The sequence below is a fragment of the Dipodomys spectabilis genome, unplaced genomic scaffold (assembly GCF_019054845.1).
Source record: "Dipodomys spectabilis isolate Male_0828 unplaced genomic scaffold, ASM1905484v1 ptg000219l, whole genome shotgun sequence".
Classification (NCBI taxonomy): domain Eukaryota; kingdom Metazoa; phylum Chordata; class Mammalia; order Rodentia; family Heteromyidae; genus Dipodomys; species Dipodomys spectabilis.
The window spans coordinates 5562070-5581740 of NW_024870896.1; the positions used below are offsets into that span (position 1 = coordinate 5562070).

Genomic DNA, 19671 nt, shown 5'->3' on the forward strand with positions numbered 1-19671 from the left:
GTAAGTGGCAAGATTGGCAACTCAGCTTCTGCAAGCTAGAAGAATCAAGGACAACTGGGCGAAGAAAAAAAAAAGATAAAATCAACATGTCAAAGAGAATTCCATTTCTTTACCCCCCCCCCCACCATTCTTCTTACTTCTCTGCCTTTCATTCTGAGTGGCATAGCCCAAAAAGGAAAAAAAAAAGACCTCAAAGTTTAAATACTCTGGAGAGGAGATTCTGTTGGTTCAGATTTTCCTATGTGGAAATTAGCAGCAAGAAATGGAAGGGAGTAGAAAAGCCAGGGTGGGGAATTCTTCTCTGACTATCCCGCCTCCTGCCCTCATTTCTGCTTCCTGGAACCCGGCCCTGTTCAAATTCAAAATTGAGCTTCTTTGCTTCTTGCCTGTGTTTTCACTCGGGCAGGGGCAGGCCAGGCTGATCACCAGGCCAAAGGATGCAAGACCAAAAATTAATACATGCCTCTTTCTAAACAGCCCCAGGGGAGCGTCTATGGCTCCCTTGGGGATACCTGTGAACCCCTGTGTCCACATTTTGGCCACCTAAGACACCAGGGTTGTCACTCTTGAAATGTAGGGCTCGGGCAGGGCACAGAGGCTCAGGTTTATTTGCTTTGTTCTAAACTCAAGCTTCTGGGAATGCCTGTAATCATAGCTATTCAGGGGGCTGAGACCTGGAGAATCACTGGTCAAGGCCAACCTAGGGAGAAAAGCTCATGAAACTCCATCTCCCAAATAACCAGCACGACACTGGATTGGAAGCCTGACTCAAGTGATAGAATACCAACTATAATCAGGAAAGCAAGGCAAGACAGGAGCCAGTGGCTCATGCCTGCAATCCTAGCTACTCAGAGGCTGAGATCTGTGCATCACAGTTTGAAGCCAACCAACGGAGGCAGGAAAGTCCATGAGACTTTTCTCTCTGACCAATCACTAAAAGTCAGAAATGGAGTTGTGGCTTCAGTGGTAGAGCACTGGCCTTGGGCACAAATGTTCAGGAACAGCTCCTGGGCCCTCAGTTCAAGCTCAGGATCCCATAAACAGAACAAAAATAAAATAAAGAAGAGGAGAGGAGAGGAGGAAGGAAGGAAAGGAGGAAGGGAAGAAGGGAGGAAGGAAGGAAGGGAAGGAGGAAGGGAGGGAGGTAGGAAGGGAGGGAGGAAGGAAGGAAGGAAGGAAGGAAGGAAGGAAGGAAGGAAGGAAGGAAGGAAGCAAGGAAGGAAGGAAGGAAGGAAAGGAAGGGAGGGAGGGAAGGAAAGAGGGAAGGGAAGGGAGGAAAGAAAGAAAGGGAAGGGAGGGAAAGGAAAAGAAAGGAAAGGAAGGCAGATTAGAGTGTGTGAGGCCCCCGAGTTCAAGTCCTAGTACCAGCACACACATGTGCAATCACACACACACACACAATGCAGGAGTGGGGACAAGAATATTCCAGATCAATGCTATCAGCCAGCTTCATAAAGAATTTGGCTTATTCAAACATCAGCTAAGGCTGGGACATGGAACAATCTTCCTGTTTAGAAGATTCTGGGCATTTCCTTGCCTCCCATTTTCCTAGAGCACTGTGACACCCTGAGTCCACCCGCAAGCTGAACCCTTGCTCTAGTTCTGGGGACCCCATGCCCTTCCTGTGTTCACCTCTTTACTTTTTCTGACTTAATTTTCTTTAAATTGACCCTTATTATACATATGTATGAGTTTAGTGAGATAATTCAAGATATAATATAATGTGAAATAATCACACTAATTAGCCTTTGCATCTCCTTAAACGTTTATTATCTCTTAGTGGTTAACCTTTCTTTAAATGAGTTCATTACAAGGCCTTATTGTAAATGCGTGAAAGGGGGTAAAGGTTTTAGATTTTCAGATACCTTCACATATCTACATAGCAGGTGCTCCCAAATGTGGACTGAGTAGGTCAGTAAGGTGTGTGTGTGTGTGTGTGTGTGTGTGTGTGTGTGTGTGTGTGTGTGTGTGTGTGTGTTGGTCCTAGGGCTTGAATTCAGGGCCCAGGAAGGCCCTACCTCTGAGCTTTTTGCTCAAGGTTAGTGTTCTACCACTTGAGCCAAAGCTTCACTTCTGGCTTTTTGGTGGTTAAGTGGAGATGAAGGTCACACAGACTTCCCTGTCAAGACTAACTTCAAACTGTAATCCTCAGATCTCAGCCTCCCGAGTAGGTAGGATGAGCTACTAGTTGTCTGGCTTTCCTTCATGTTTTATCTCTGGGCAAAGACTCAAGAACCAAACTCGGATTCAGGTGGACCTGTTGCAACAATGAGAAGTACAAAATGTCATGTCAAAACCAGCTTTACAATGTCGGTGGGGGGGGGGGGGTATGATTGGGTGGAGGGGGGAGGCTGGGAAGGGAGGTGAAGGGTAAACAAAGGAGGAGGCTGCAATGCTTGGTAAGAAATGTATGCATTATCCTGCCCATGTAATTGTAACCCATGTAATTGTACAGTATGTTCTCAAATTAAAAAAAAAAAAAAAAGAACCAAACTCGGGTCCAACCCCAATATCAATGTGTGAGAATGACTACAAAAATTATGTGATGGACACTTGCAAAGTGCAGTTTTGGTATGTTTGTTGCACATTCATGTGAGACAATGTCTCACTCAGTAGCCCAAGCTCACCATCCTTCTTCCTTAACCTTCTGAGTGCTGATATTACAGGTGGACACCACCACACCCAGCCAGGTGAGATGGGTTTATTTTTTTTTCCAATTTTTTGCTTTCAACAAAAATGAAGGGGAAACCAATCAAGTTGTCAGCCCGAGACACTTGAAGAAAACACCATTGTTCCTAGCATATCATCTGGAAAAAATTCAAAGAACTGAATAACATTGCTTTAACAAAATCCCTCATTACTGACTCCACATGTTGCTGGGTCTATGAATAAAACTGTAGTAGAGCTGGTAGGTGACAATTTTATTGTCCTTTAATTTCTAGAAATAAAAAATAATCACCTGTGGGTATGTAAATTAACTGTGGTTGACACAAGCACGGATTTCCAATTAAAAAGTGTTTAATGATTTATGTACTAAGTTTATAATCTCTGTCACCTTGGTGAATTATGTTAGCCATAACAGCAATCTTCAATCAGCCCACAAGAAAAAATATGAAAATCCTTCTAGCCTGAGGGAAAAATATGGTGTTTGGGTATTTTTTTTTTTGGCAGCCCTGGGGTTTGAACTCAGGACAAATGCTTTACCACTGTAGTCATACCTTCCACATGCTGTTTTGCTTTAGTTATTTTTCAAGGAAAGGTCTTATGATTTTGCCTGGATCCAGCCTTCAGACTGTGATCCAACATCATGTGCAGTTCATTGACTGAGACAGAGTCTCGTTAATGTGTTGGCCCATTTGGGCCTCAGCCCAACCTCTTCCCCCCAAATGACCGAGATGATGGGCCTGAGCCATTGTGCTTGGCTTGAAAGAATTGTTTTTATTTAAATACTTAAAAAAAAATTTTGTCAGTTGTGGGGCTTGAACTCTGGGGCTGGGTGCTGTCCCTCAGCTCTTCAGCTCAAGGTGAGTGCTCTACCACTTGAGCCACGGCACCACTTTCGGTTTTCTGAGTGGTTTATTAGAGATAAGAGTCTCACGGACTTTCCTGCCCAGGCTGGCTTTGAACCATGATCCTCAGATCTCAGCCTCCTGAGCAGCTAGGATGACAGGCGTAAGCCACCAGCGACCGGCTATAAATAACATTTGAGGGGAGAAAAAAACCAAGATGGGGCACATGAATGAAAGATTGACAAGTATTAAATTATTTGCAACTGGACAGACAGGACAAATCCTAAAGGAGAACTGGATTACAGGTGCAGGTGCACAATGGCTGTAGTAGTGCACACTTATAATCCCAGCACACCAGAGTCTGAGGCAGGACAATCATGTGTGAGGTCAGCCCGAGCTACATAGCAAGACCCTGTCTCAAAAAAAAAAAAGAAGAGTAAAATAAGCAAGCAAGAAAGGCAGGTACAAAGAGAAAAAGCAACTGTGTATAACACCTGATAACCAAAGAAAGATTTACTTTATATGGATCTTAAATGAATGACATGAACATAGAATTATTATGGTAATTAGAGTCTACCTGAAATAGGAAAGGGCAGTTTTGTGTTCGAATTCCCATCGTTTCCATTTGATGAGTGTGGCATCCTTCCCAGTTAATTAAATTTAGAATAGAATCATGAAAGTAAAGTAAAAACAAAGCAAAACAAAAAATCCAAGCATTCAGGCTGAGATGCCCTTACTGGGTCAGAAATGTTTCATATTTGGGTGATTTTTTTATGGATGTTGAAATATTTGCATAGACTTTACTGGCTGAGCATCCCTAATGTAAAAAAAAAAAAAAGATTCCCCAAATCTAAAATCTGGAATACTCCAAGAAATCGGAAATCTTTTGAGTGGCAGGCTGGCAATCAATATTCCTACGCGAGTATTGATTACGGATTTCGGAGCATTTCAGATGATGGATTTGGGGATTAGGGATGCCCAACCTCTATAGCCCTCCAAGCTTCTCACAGGAGTTGCCTGAGGAAACAACAGCAAAGGCTTCCGGCTTAGGAACCCACATTCTGATTCTAACCCACCATGAGAAGGATCCGGAGCACCAGGCAACTGCCGCTGGGTCCCAGGGAACAGCTACAGGACAGGTTGTGCTCACTGACGTGCAGCCCTGCATGTTATGATTTGTCTTAACATGACATGGTTTTGGAATGTCCCCAACTCACACACACACAGCAGTTAGGATATCCACTTGCACCAAGCCCTGATGTTTGTTTTCAACCACCTACAGGTCTTTGTGGATTCACTGTGGTAAGTCTGTGATGTCATGTCCCCAGTATTTATGATTGGAACATGTGGCATCAAGGGGCTGGTGGGCCAGCTCCTTGCCTTCTTGACCTTGAATCTCAGAAGCAAGCATTGAGCAGACCAGAGGCAAGAACAAACCAGAAACACGAACAAACCAGAGGCAAGAACAGACCAGAGGCGGGGGGCGGGGGGGGGGGCAGACGGGAGGCATTCTGTTTCACTTACCATTTGCAGCCAGATGTTGGTGGTTAAAACTTGGTTCTTCTCATCCTTCAAAGCAAAATAAATAAATAAATAAATACCAGCAGCATAAACGTGGTTTATGTGCTCTACAAAGGGAGGCATGATATAATTATTCATGTAGGAATCTGACTACTGGGATCATTGTTATGTGTGGAAATTGGAATGCTCCAAGAACTTCCAAATATATTCCAGCAGCGTTTCCCCAGGGTTGAACTTTTTCTATTTATTCCAAAGTACTACACATTTATTATCGAGCACTTACAAAGGACGGCAAAGAATAAAGAAGAAAATTAAAATCAAACAGCCCTAGCATCTAGAAATGATGTCTGCTCAGGACCTGACTATTTTTCTCTTTCCTCCCCTTCCCTCCTCCTCCTCCTCCTCCTCCTTCTCTTCCTCCTCCTTCTCTATTTCCTCTTCCTCCTCCTCCTTCTTTTTCTATAATTTATATACTTTAAAAAATTGAGTGCAATTCCAATTTTTTGCAGTTGAGTTTATGACTAGAATTTATATCCTTCTCAACAAATGTATTATATGCTTTCCTTCCCCCCGAAAAAGAGGCATGGCATTCCTTTGGGACATGGCTGCCCATCATGTCCCAAGGGTATTTACTGAGGGGATCATGGTTGTGTCTTGGCCCTGAGGGCTTAGGGCTGTTTTGTCTCTCATCTTCTATCAGGAAACCTTGCCATGCATGGACGGTAACTCCTTATCCAGGTAACAGAAAGGCAGGCACTTTTCCAAAAGAGTCATTCACCCTTGGATCCTTCTGATTCTAGAACTCACTTTTCCGACATTTCCACAACACCTATCTGAATGTGGCCACTCTATCTATCATGGTGTCATGTCCGTGGACCATCCATGGAACTCAGGCATTGTGCAAACAAAAGGCCCTCTGCTAAAGTTTAGATCTTGAGTGTCTCCCAAAGACCCATGTGTTAAAGGCTTGGTGCCAAGCTAACACTATCGGGTGATGGTAGAAGAAGCTCCACCTCTTTTAGAGGTCTTTAGGTCATTGGTAGTGAGGCCTTGACAGAGACAATGAAACTGCAGCTCCTTCTTTTCTTCTCCATTGCTTCTTAGCCATGAAGGAAAGCTGCTTCACTTCCCATGTTTCCACCATCACGTGCTGCCTACAACAAGTCCAAAGCAATGGACAGCAAGTTCAAAACTGTGAGCCCAATGCACACCTTTTTCTCTTTATAAGTTTGATTATCTGGGTCATTTGTCATAGTGCTAGAAGAGTTAACTAAAACACTACCTAAAGTAGACTCGAATCCAACTTTTCCTCCCAACTTAGATGCAACCAGCCTTGGGGGAGTCAAGCCTAGGACAGTCAATGGAAAACACACTGTGAGAAATTCATGCAATGATTCTACTGAGAACACTGCTATTCCACTTGGCACCTCAATTCCACCTTCAAGGACTCTATAAATTAGCCACTGATGCTGTCCAAGAAATGTACCTATGAAATGTCCTCATGAAGACCTGCCCAGAAGCTGAGCCCTTGAGTCACTACAGGAAGAACTCCATGGCCTGTCTCACTAATGGGCAGAAAGCACACGGCATCTGCCAGGGTGTGGTCTGCAGGCAGGGGTGCAAATGAGAATTAAATGCTACTCCTTGTGAAAATTTAAATACATGGCAAACATATCAGGAGTTGGCAGGGATGCCCCCCTTTATCTAGCTGCCCACTCTGAAGAGGAAATGAGCAAGCTTGGGTAATTCCCACAGACAGGAGAGGGAACACGGGAGAATGTTCCAGAGGTCCTGAGCCAAGGGATATGTTCAAAAGCAAGTACGATTTAATTAGAGGAAGAAATATGTCTCCTTTTCCAAAATAAGACATACCAAGATGTTTTATTAAAGCAGGAAATAGTTTTCAAGCTAACATTTGTCTGTGCTCTGTACTGAGCAAAGGATTCTGATGGAGCCATCCATTTTCCCACCCAGGTACACTCTGGTTTTGCTTCAGTCTCTGACATTATGGAGAAGTGTTGCTAAGTTCTTCAGGATGTCTCTCCGCTGCCACAACTTATTAAGAAGCCGTTGTTGTTTTAATGGACTTAGAATTAGCGAGGGTTCCATTTAGGAGTCTTTGCTTTCTGTCTTTTTTTTTTTAAGCTACATTTGTGTCTTCTCTCTAGAGAAAGGCTTCTGTGGTTTGGGAGCTCAATTATTACCAATCTAATTAAAAGGCTTTCTTCTTTCCACCATCCCAATGAACAGAAAGCTCATTAGAACGACACTGGGTTTTTGCACCGGTATAGCAGCATGGGACCAACTCACGGTTTCAAACTGTAATCAACAAGCAGCAGCCAGACACCACCTGGCAGGGTAGGGATGCCAGAGAGAGCCTCTGTGGAGGCTCCCAGAGGAAGCCGGTGGAAGGATGCTGCCATGTTCCACGTGACTCTCCCTCCTCCCCTCCCGAGTCTGGAGCTCCCATTGGCCAAGCACTGTCACCTCTCACTTCCTATCCACCTGCTGCATGTAATGTATTCTCTCTCTCTCTCTTTCTCTCTCTCTCTCTCTCTCTCTCTCTCTCCCCCTCCCTTCCCCCCTCTCTCTCTCACACACACAATCAAATCTCTATCATACTGTAACCCCTGCAACTAGTTCTCATCCAACCTAGTTTTCATTCATTCCGTCAACATTTACTGAGCACCTCCAGTCTCTAGCGCTATGCTAGTCCCATATGTACACAGGGAATGGAATACTGCTCTTGAGCTCTTCTTGGAACATGAGATGGGGTGGGGTAGGACAAAACCATATAATGGCAATGGGTCTCTAAGTAGAGAGACCAGGGTCACAGAGGAAAAAGCAAGACCCTTCAGGGAGGCTGATGGGGAGGTGGACTTTACCCAGATTAACAAGGGCTGGTGTCTTTTTATTCTCTATGACCCTTTGTGCTTGTTTTTTGGTCGGCCCTGAGACTTGAACTCAGGGCTTGGGCACTGTCCCTGAGCGCTTTTGCTCAAGGCTAGCTTTCTACCACTTTGAGCCACAGCACCAATTCTGGTTTTCTGGTGGTTCATTGGAGACAAAAGTCTTACAAACTTTCCTGCCCAGGCTGGCTTTGAACCATGATCCTTAGATCTCAGCCTCCTGAGTTGCTAGGATTACAGGTATGAGCCCCAGAGCCTGGCCTGTATGGTCTTTTCACAATACCTATGGGTCCCAGCCTTGAGCCTTTGCCCCTTGACCCTCAGTGACAGTCCTACTTGCCAAAGTCCCATCCAGGTGACCTTATCTCCACACTGCTGTCGTCTGTGACCTCAGGTAAGGCCCAGCATCTACAGACTTGTCCCCTGGACAGTGGGTATTCCTGTCCAATTCCCAACCCTACCTCAAAGCTCACACAACAATAGTGAGCTTGAAAGGTGATAACAGTTAAGCCCACCACCTGCCCACCACTGTCTACACACTTCTTTCCCAGATGCAGCCTTTCCTGAATCCTCCCATGCCAGGCTCCCCAAGGCCCTCTCCTGCTTCTTGTCAGTCTTCTGCATCGAGAACCAGCAGTCAGCTTCAACCCTCAGCAGGGCTAACGTACCCAGGCAAAAACATCTGAGAATGTTCCAGGGGATCTTGAGCCAGGGAGGATGTTCAAAAGGAACTACAATTTAGTTCAAGGAAGAAAATATATCTCCTCTCTCCAAAATAAGATATATCAAGATGGGGTGTGTTTTTTGTTGTTGCTTCCTTTTAAATGTTCAGTTCTGATTTTTTTTCCTGTTACAAAGATGACGTACAGAGGGGTTGCAATTTACTTAAGTCAGATCATGAGTACAATTCTATTGGAACAGTGTGACCCCTTCCCTTGCCGTCTCCCCGTTTTTCCCTCCTGTCCCCCCCCTGAAGTTGTATTGTTCATTTTCTACATAGTGTCCAGTGAGTACCACGGCTGCATTTGTTCACTCTTTGTCCCTCCATTTCTGTGTCCCCCCTCCTTACCCTCCCAAAGACAGATAAATGAACAAACAAGATGATCAGAAAATAAAAGCAACAACAAAGAAAATAAAACCTCTTGTTTCCATTTCTTGGAGTTCAGTCGGATAAATATTATTTCATATGGTCAGAGGCACATAGGCATTTGCGTCTTTGTGCTCTTCCCCTGAGAATATCCTTCATTGGTCTCACTGTGTGTGACTGTCTAGAGTCCTGCATAATTTATCACGTCCTGTGTAGTTCAGATCTAGCTTCCTCATATGAGAGAAAACAGGCGCCTTTTGTCTCTCTGAGCTTCACTTACCTCACGAGCAGGATCTTTTGAAGCAGGAAATAGTTGTAGAGCTAACGCTGAAGCAACAGAGCCCCTGTGTTTGAGGGGCCTGCAGATGGAGAGTGGTCCACACTTGTCACTCTGGCCTCTCACACAAGATCATTTATTCAGGGCAGAGCAGAACTTGCAAGGGAGACCCACTTGGGTCACAGACCCACCTGGGGGGCCAGTTCCTCCCTCAGGAAAGTAGTTGCGCAGAGGCTGAAGCCAGCCTCCTGAGCAGCCTCGAACCCATTAATAACACCAGAATCCGGAGGAAGAGGCCTCTGCACCCCTTCCCTCACAAGCACGAGGCCACGCGGGCCAAACACTGGGATTCTTCTTGGGGTGGGGGGATGAAACTTCCCTCCTCGGCCCAGTGGTTTCTGGGTAAATGACAGCATAGGCCCCTGAGAAGCAGCACCCAATGGGGTCTGGGGGCAGAGGTGGACAGGCAGTGCGGACATGTAGCTTGGTCTTCTTGGCTCATTATGACTCTCTATAAACCCGGAGGCACGATTGATTTCTCAACAGGTGCTGGATATCTGAGAGGGAGGGGAAGGGGGAGGGGGGCATGAAGGAATGATGGTGTCTGGTGAAGGCCTTCCTCATTCATAAATGTCATCTTCTCCCTGTGTCTTCTCATATACCGGGGCAGAAGGGAATTAATACAGATCTACTGGTTTCTCTCTGTCTGTCTGTCTGTCTGTCTGTGTGTGTGTGTGTGCATACATGTTGGTTGGTGGTGAGGCTTGAACTCAGGGTTGGGACACTGTCCCTGAACTTTGTTTTTGCTCAGAGCTAGCACTCTACCACTTTGAGCCACAGCATCACTTCCGGTTTTCTGGTGGTGAACTGGAGATAAGCGTCTCATGAACTTTCCTGCCTGGGCTGGCTTTGAACCACCATCCTCAGACCTCAGCCTCAGCTAGGATGATAGGCATGAGCCACCTGTGTCTGACTTGATATCCGTCTCTTTTCTAAGGACATTAGCCTCATTCACATCCCCGTCCCTCCCCTAAGGACTTGCCTCCTGAACCCCATCTTCAAGGAGATGAAGATTTCATCGTATGAATGTAAGGGGTGCTGAAGTGTCCATTCACAGCTCTTTGAAACTGGTTTCAGCACTTTTGGTTGACAGAGGAGCAGAAGCCATGCAGGCAGAAGCCCCTCAAGGCTCCAAGCAGCAGGTACTTGTTTCTGTGGCTTTTCATGGTCTCTCTCCTGAGAATCAGGAGTGATAAAAAGCTGCCGAGTGCTTCGTGGAGCTGAGGGGCGAGGGGAGAGAGACCGTCCAATCGGTGGAAGGTCATGTGATGTTAGCATCTGTCACTGAGCCCACAGAGCTCTCCTGCAAGACACACGACTCCTGTCAGCCTCCAGGGGCTCCGGGAGAGACAAGGATCACACACAGCCCGGGATGGAGCCGGAAGGTCAAGCAGAACGCAGCACCCCAGTGTCAACTGGCCTCACTCCCTTCATTCCTTTCTTTTTTAAATCTGGGCGTGCAGGAGAGGAGCAGGCTTTGATTTATGTCACCATGGGCTTTTTTTCTTTTTAAATCCATCTTTCTAAATAACTGGGCACCTGATTTAGAGTACAACTGTTTCTATGATGGGTAATACACTATCTTGCATTTCTACAGCAATTATTCTTTTGGAAGTTATGGGGACACCTTACTCAATGACATTGTACAGAGATCTCATTACTTTCCTCCCTCCCTCTCTCCCTCCTTCCTTCGTTGATTCTGTCCTTCCTCTGCTGCATTTGGGTAGAAGCTGAGAAAATAAAACACAGAGCAATAGATCTAGCCATGTCTGAATCCTTGTTTGCAGAAACGACCTCTGGATGACATAAATCCATAGTTTTCAGCAAGGATGACTTATCTAATCTCATCCACCCTATTTCCATCCTACCATTACAGGACAATAAACGGATGGTCTGTGATTTCCTCTGAGTCAGCACCCCATTAGAGCTGGCAAAGACGTGTATCCAGATTAAGAAACAAATTCATATGAACCAATCAGGAAAAGGTAGATAATCCAATAGAAAAAATGGGTGAGAAATGAACAAGCACTTTGCCATAGAAGATATGATGAACATAATGCTGATTACTACCTCTGAAGCAGGTTATGTTTTTGTAGTATCTCTACCTTCCTCTGTCTCTTTCCTCATCTCTTCTCTCTTGTTCATCTTATATGTCTTTCCTGTCTCTCTCTCTCTTCCTTTTCCCTTCCTCCCTCTGTTATCTCTCTTCTGCTCTCTTTTTCCTCTCCCTCTTCTCTGTCTTCTCTCTCTCCCTCTCTCACACACACATATATATTTTGTAACCTATTTGAACCTTTTGATAATCTATGACCATACTTTTTTGTACTTCTTAATGAGCATTGTGGATGTCTTTCCAAATTTAATTTTATGATCAAGGTAATATAGGCTCACAGAAAGGCATTCAAACAGAACAAAGACATGTAAAATTAAATTTGGGAATATATTCACAACTCAAAAGACTTAGAGAATTTCAATATCGCCTTTTTACGTACAATGGTTACTGGTACTATGTGCCAATGGTCACTGGTACTATGTGCCAATGGTCCGGTGTTTTTATTCTTCCTGAAATCAGACTTAAAAAGCCTAGAGATCAACATGTAATTTCCATAGTGGTCAGATGGTTGGATGGTTGAATGAATGGATGGGTGGATGGATGGGTGAGTGGATGGATAAATACATGGATAAGTGGATGGATAAGTGGGTGGATGGACAGATGGACAGATGTAATCTGTTTTTTAGCCAGCTATCCAGCAGGCTGGATAGCTGAGGATTTGGCCAAGGTGCTCTACTATTTCTCTACTAAGATTCTGGAAACCTCCTTTATAGCAGAATTCACAGATATATACTTACTTTCAATCTCCTGGGAAAGCTCTTCACACACACACACATACACACACACACACACACACACACACACACACACATACACACACACACACACACACACACACACACACACACACAGTGTCCATTTAGATCCCGCTGTGTAGACTCCATCCCCCATACCTAGCTATCTCTTTCCAGGGAGCTAGAATGAAGTCAAATGCACTGCCAACTCTTCCAACTGCAGCATGATTCCTTTTCCTTAAGAGAAATGCTTCCTGATCACCATCTCAGGCTCTCGATTGGAAGGAACTGAAATCCATGAGGTCACGAGAATGGAACCTAACAGAGAAGAAGGCAGCCCTTGAGTGGGGATGTCACAAGTTGGACAACAGTGGTGACAGAAAGATTTGAGGAGAGAAAGCCATCAACCACACTAACAGCTGCCAGACATTGCTACTCTGTATACACAAAGCCTGCATGTGTCACCTTACTAAAAGCAAATGTGGAGTAGAGCCAGACACCCCCAGGAAGGTCTTACAAACAGAGCGTGCCCAGCTGCTCAAGTGGACTAGATACCAGGCTATCCCAAGGAACCCTCCAGAAGGCTCTTCTATGAGAAGGCCATCAAAGATCTGACCTCCTAGAAGAAAGGTGTCCTGACAGAAAAGATCTGCAAATGAAATAAGAAGCCAGGATGTATTTATCTGCTTCCTTACTATCTTAATTTAAATTTATTTTAATTGATATCTAAAAACTTGCCTATCTTTGTGGGATGCCATAATCGTTCAGTACATGTTTATATCTAAATATTTAACTTTTGTTTTTGGTGCCAGTCCTAAGGTATGAACTCTGGGCCTAGGCGCTGTCCCTGAGCTTTTCTGCTCAAGACTAGCACTCCAATGCTGAAGCCACAGCTCCACTTCCAGCTTTTTGGTAGTTCATTGGAAATAAGAGCTTCACAGACTTTCCTGCCTGAGCTGGCTTTGAACCATGAGCCCCAGATCTCAGCCTCCTGAGTAGCTACAATTACAAGCATGAACCCCTCACATCTGGCTTCCAAACTTCTTGTTGCATTTTTAAATGTGCAGTGCACTTCACTAAGCTATTACATGATGTCACACCAGAACCTGCTCCAAAACTTCAGCCCTCTTCATATCCCTATAAACAAGACTGAGAAGCAGTAATTTTTCCTGCATTTTTCTTATCTGGTGATTCCAATATTTTAAAAAAACACAGATTTATTGATTTAATAAAAAAGAAGAAAAAATATAAGTGAAGATCCTAGGAAAGGAATAATATAAAAATAATTTGTGCCTCTAGTAACATTGAAAATAAGAATTATGAAAATGTAAGCTGTGAACAAAATTAAAAAACTGAATATGGTTACATGAATAAAGTATGATTATGAATAAGGAAGAAAAGTAATAAAGAGCCAGTTGCCAGTGGCTCACAGGTGTAATCCTTGCTACTCAGGAGGTTGAGCTCTGAAGATCAAGGTTTAAAGTCAGCCTGGGTAGAAAAGTCCCTAAGACTCTTATTGACAATTAACCAGCAAACAGGCAGAAGTGGAGTTACGGTTAAAGTGGTAGAGCACCAGTCTTGAGTGAAAAAGCCAAGTGAGATGGAAAGGCCCTGAGTTCAAGCCCCAGTACTGGTACAAAAGTAATAAGTAAATAAATACATGTATACCTAAATAAACAGCACAAAGTAGCAAACCTAAAACAAAGAAAGGCAGACTGACAGGCAAAACTAATATACAAAGTATCTGGAAAAAAAATCCAAAGAAAGAAGAGCTTGCTTCTTTGGGAGTTCGTTATATAGTATAACTCAATAAAGACTAGGATCAAATTAAACGCGATTTCAGAAACAAGATAACAAAATAACACATCGAAAATGAGAGAGAGGATGTCAGAGCTAAATAAATAAACTGCAAACCCAAATAACACAAATACATGGTTAATAAATTAGAAACAGAAAATAACAAAATAGACACAGCTAAAAATTGAGTTACTGGAATGAAGGCAGAGCATGAGGTAATGACTCGGGCAGAGGGAACACATAAAGAGATGAAGTCAGCCTGGAGGCAGAGGCAGGATGAGATGCGAAGCCCCCACAGCTGCAGCTCACCTGAGGAACAGGCCATCTGACACGGGAATCTGTGGTCCCAAGCGACACACAACCAGTTTCTGCATCTCACAGAATGGCAGATTCCAAAAACTGAAAGCTATTATGCTATAAAACACCCACAAGTGCTGAAGTACAATGACTGTTTAAATGCCAATCTAGACTCACAAGAAAGCAAGGAAAAGCTTCACCCACAAAATTCAAAAGGACGTTAGCAAGAACATTATAAGCATATGGACCAAAGCTGGGGTATCCTATCTGTGCCCTGGCATGCTCAGAGCGGGCTTGTCCAGTGCCTACCTGGAGCTCAGAGCAACCCTACACACACACACACACACACACACACACACACACACACACACACACACACAAAGTCCTTGGCCCCATCTACCCATGTGGTACTGCCATCTTGAAGAACCATTGGTAGAACAATAAGAGAAGTTGGTCCAAAAGTAAGCTATCATCCTGGGAAAATGTGGCCTTCCTCCTGATAGAGAATTCAAATACAAATGATCCATAAAACACAGGAACTCTGAAAGCTATGGGAACTTCTGCAAGTGAAATGGTTCTCTACCTAGCACAATACCTGGAAGTTCAGCTATACAGGAGGTAGAGATCAGGAAAGTCTGAAGTTTGAAACCAGCCCAGGCAAAAAAAATTAGCAAGGTCTCATCTCAATCAATAAGCTAGGTAGGGTAGTAGGCCCCAGCAACACTAGAGGGCCACTGAAAGGAGAATCTTGGACAGAAGCCAGCCTGGAGCAAAATCATGGTACCTTACCTGAAAAATGACTAGAGCCATAAGTAGGGGTGTGGATGTGGGTGTGGGTGTGCGTGAGCACGCGTGTGTGCACGTGGAAGCAGGTGGTGCTGGGGTGAGGCTCACAGCATCGAGGACCTGCTTGGTGAATACAGGGTCCTGGGTTTAAACCTCAGTTCTATAAAACAAAAGCACACACACACACACACACACACACACACACACACACACACAAGTTGTTCTAGGCCTCTAAAACTTGGTGGCACCAACAACAAGCAACAATAAAGCAAACTGAACAAAAGAAAAGAACAAAAATGATCATTGCCAGAAACGGTAATGATCATGTCTTCCTGATGCTAAATATAAAATATGCTAAGTGAAATATGAGTGGGAGATAGAAAAAAGGAACAACTCAGCAAGAAAAAAATCACCCAAAAATCTCCAACAAGAGAAATACCAGAGAAACCTAAATGAGAATTCTTCCCTGTATCAGAGACAAAATAACCAAGTGAGCAGGAATAAATCCTACAAACAGAGACAGGGAAGATTCAAACATGATGAACATGATTAAATGTATTAACAATATCAAAAATACAAGAAAACTGCTGAGGGCTGGGAAGGTGGCTCAGTGGTAGAGTGCTTGCATTGCATGCATGAGGCCCTGGGTTCAATTCCTCAGCACCACATAAGCAGAAAAAAGCTGGAAGTGGTGCTGTAGCTCAAGTGGTAGAGTGCTATCCTTGAGCTGAATAGCTGAGGAATAGTGCCCAGGCCCAGAGCTCAGGCCCCACGACCAACCAAAAGAAAACTGCTGAGTGCCAGGAGCTGACACCTGTAATCCTAGCTACTCAGGAGGCTGAGATAAAAGCCAGCCAGGGAAGATAATTCCAGAGACTCTTATCTTCAACTAACCAGCTAAAAGCTAAAAGTAGAAGGCTGTGGCTTAAATGGTAGAGGACCAGCAAGGTCCTAAGGCCAACCTCCAGTACAAAAATACAAAACAAAAAGACAGGAAGGAGCTAGATGCACGATTCCATTGGTAGAGCACCTGCCAAGCAAGCCCTGGGTTCAAACTCAGTTCTAGTAAAACAAACAACAACAAAACAAACAAGAAAAACCCCAAAGATGGGAAAGGGTAACAGTAAAGATTACACACGCACGCACGCACATATTTTCTAATGTAGAAAGTTTAAATAATGAAAGAGCTTTCCAGGATTAACCAAGTAATCCTCCATTTAAGGATATATAAGGTCCTCAAAAAAAAAAACAAAAAGATGAATCAAAAACTAATAAAACCGAATCATTTTTTTTTCAATTCCAAGATGCAACAAGCTTAGAATGAATCACTTCCATACTTACAAGGGAAACACTGAACACTGAGCAAACAGAGAAATCAATGACTCTTCTTGGACCCAACAGGGGTAGACATCGCACACAGGGAAATGTGAAGAGCAGGAAACGCAGAAGTGAAGCCAAGATGTGCGTACTTGAGGCAGAGAGCTTTGGGAGCCATAAACTTGTAGCACCTGGCAATGGTGATGGATTTTTGTCTGCTGAGCAAAAGCAAGAAGCCCAAGGGCCAGAGTCTCTTGGAAGCTCCCAAGATTTTATGGCTTTTATCTCCAGGAGCTGTGATGAACAGATTTCTTTTAGTAAACACACAGGATTGCTCTGGGGCTTTGCTAAAAGCAAAGAAGGCATTAGCAAAAACAGATCTCCCCAGAAACTTCTCATAAGAAAGCCACTGTCCAGCTTTTTCCAGATCGTTATCATACTCCACTCCAGCACTCTGTGGCCTTCTGGGTCACTTCAGGAAGAGAAGAGCTGTATACCTCCTTATGCTCATGAAGGACACAGGCCCAGTAACAGACAAGGGTTTAACCACCAATTATAGGACATCCCTCCACTTACCACTAGCCCAAAGCTCCAGCCTTCCTCGCTGAAGAAGGGGGTTTTGATGGCTCAGGTCAAGAAGGGAAACAAAGGCAGGCAGTAGAAGCATATGAAACCTCTGGCATTCAATAAAGCCAACTATGGCCGAACCCATATAAATGGTCACAGCAAAGGTGTGCTTGCCTCAATTCCTATTATCTTATAAAGGGACGTTTCTGGTCATGACAGAAGAAATGACTAGAAACTTAAAGCCAGTCAACAGCACTTGGAACGATCAGATGAGAGAAAGTATGTTCAGGGGCTAAAGGAAAAAATGAACATACAAAAAGCAGATGTGATGTCAGTGTGAGAGAAAGGGGACTGTGAGGTAGATAACAGGGAGAAAACATGGTGGACACCACACTAGGTAGATAACATCTGTCTCTTTATGGCATTTCTTGTTCCCATAGTGCTTTGGGCTCCTGCTCAAACGTGTTTTCTTCCCATAATGCCCTGGGTGCCCACTCAACCAATAAAAAGAGTCAAGGTGGTGCATGCAAAGCCCAGGAGAGGACCCATACTATATAAACCTCCCTTGGAAAGGGCTCCACTGGATTCCTCTTTACTGCCATCTCCTGATGGAGAGTTTCTGCTCCTTTCTCTTTTTTTTCTTTTCCATGCATTTTAAAACTGTTATTAGAAAGGTGACGTACGGAAGGGTTATAGATACATAAGTCAGGTAAAGAGTGCACTTCTTTTTTTGGACAAGGTCACACCCCTGCCCTCGCTCTCTCCCAGTTTTCCCTCCCAACCCCCACCCACAAGTTGTAGAGTTCATTTTCCACATAGCATCCAGTGAGTACCGCTGCTGCACTTGTTCACCTTTTTCGCTTCACTTTTAAATCAACTTACTCTGTTTACCTTAAACACTTTCCTGCCTTTTAATTCTTTAATGAGGTGGAAAGAATGAACCTGCCACTACAAGATATCATCATCTACAGAACGATGGAATCCAGGCAAGGATCACTGGGAAGTGAGATGTCAAAACTCTGCCACAGGAATAAAGAACACCTGCATGTAACGTGCTGAATGCCAACATTTCCTTTAAACATTTTTAAAAAGAAAAATAAAGCTTTTCATGGGCTCATGAGTACATGGGTCACAACTATGGGGAAAAAAAATCAGTAAGCTTGACAATTTGTCACTGAAAACATCAGAAGTGGCTGTAATCCCAGCACTCAAGAAGTAGAGGTAGGAAGATCATTGAATTTTGACCAGTCTGAATTACATAGTAAGACTTTGTCTGGTGTGTGTGGGGGGGGGAAGAACTTCATAAACTGAAATATAAAGGACAGAAGAGTAGAAAAAGAAAAATGAAAAAAGAATAGCTTTGTTGGCTGCCAGTGGCTCAGATCTGTAATCCTAGCTACTTAGGAGGCTGAGATCTGACCATCACAATTCAAAGCCAGCCCATGTAAGAAAATCTGTGAAACTCTTAGCTCCAATTAACCACCAGAAAACCAGAAGTGATGCTGGGGCTAAAAGTGGCAGAGAACCAGCCTTGAGCAAAAAAAGTTCAGGGACAGTGCCCAGGCCCTATAACTGACATAACAACAATAACAACATAACCTGAATAGTTTTATCCAAGAACAGCAGTATAATTCCAAAAGGTATATATTAACATATTAATCTATGTGTACTTGGATCCACAGAAGAAAAAAGATGCTTGAGTGGCTGAGAACTTGTCAAATTTATTTGACAAATACAAATCATAGATGCCTGAAGTATGAGCACCCAGCAGAGTAACCATCAAACAACCTAAACCTGGACCTTACTCTGGCCTCAGAAATCAAATCACAATGGATCATAAGCTTACGGGGAACATGTGAAATGAGAGAAAAGCAGAAGAAAGTACAGACTTAGATATATCTGAGGTACAGATTTCAGTGTTGGGTTTTCTGAACATAGCACCAGAGGCATGATAATGCAGGCAAAGGAAAAACACTAGTACATTGGATTTATGAAAGTTAAACAAATGTTCTGTGAAAGACACGGTTACCAGAATGAAAAGATAAATTACAGACAGGGGGAAAAAATCTTGCAAAAATCACATCTCTGATTTTTTTTTTTTTTAAAAAAAAGAAGAATGTGCATCTAAAATACAGAGGGGAGAAGAAATCAACAATAAGAGTACAATTTCCACAGAAGGCAGAAGAAAAGACAAGAACCTCACAAAGGAAGTGTCCAGATGGCCAATAAGCTGATGAAAAGCTGTCCCTCCCCATGTCATCGGGGAAATGCAAATAAACACAGAGCTACCACTGCACATCCTTCTGAGGGCTACAGTGAACTGTGAAAGTTGTGGGGGGAGTGCAGAATGTCAGGGACACTCACATACCTTAGGTGGAAATGAGAAATGCTGCAGGCACTTTGGAAGAGAGCTCATTCCTAATCCTGGCTACTCACAAAAGCTCAGATCTGAGGATCATGATTCAAAGCCAGCCTGGGCAGGAAGGTCCATAAGACTCTTTTTTTTTTTGGATCAGTTATGGGTCTTGAATTCAGGGCACGGATGCTGTCCCTGGGCTCTTCGAATTCAGGGCCAGGATGCTGTCCCTGGGCTCTTTTGCTCAAGGCTAGAGCTCTGCCACTTTGAGCCACGGCCCCACTTCCAGTTTTCCAGTGGTTAACTGAAGGTAAGCATCTCATGGACTTTCCTGAATGGAT

The 19671-nt window shown here is 43.9% G+C and overlaps 1 protein-coding gene across 1 annotated transcript in view; it reads right to left on the bottom strand.

Moving 5' to 3' along the window:
- The window catches only part of Chrna7 (cholinergic receptor nicotinic alpha 7 subunit), an 86673-nt gene that overhangs the window by 41821 nt on the left and 25181 nt on the right, over positions 1-19671 (bottom strand). Inside the window, exon 3 of the mRNA XM_042697471.1 lies at positions 5034-5078. Coding sequence (XP_042553405.1) covers positions 5034-5078 — 45 coding nt within the window. The remainder of the gene's footprint in view (positions 1-5033; positions 5079-19671) is intronic.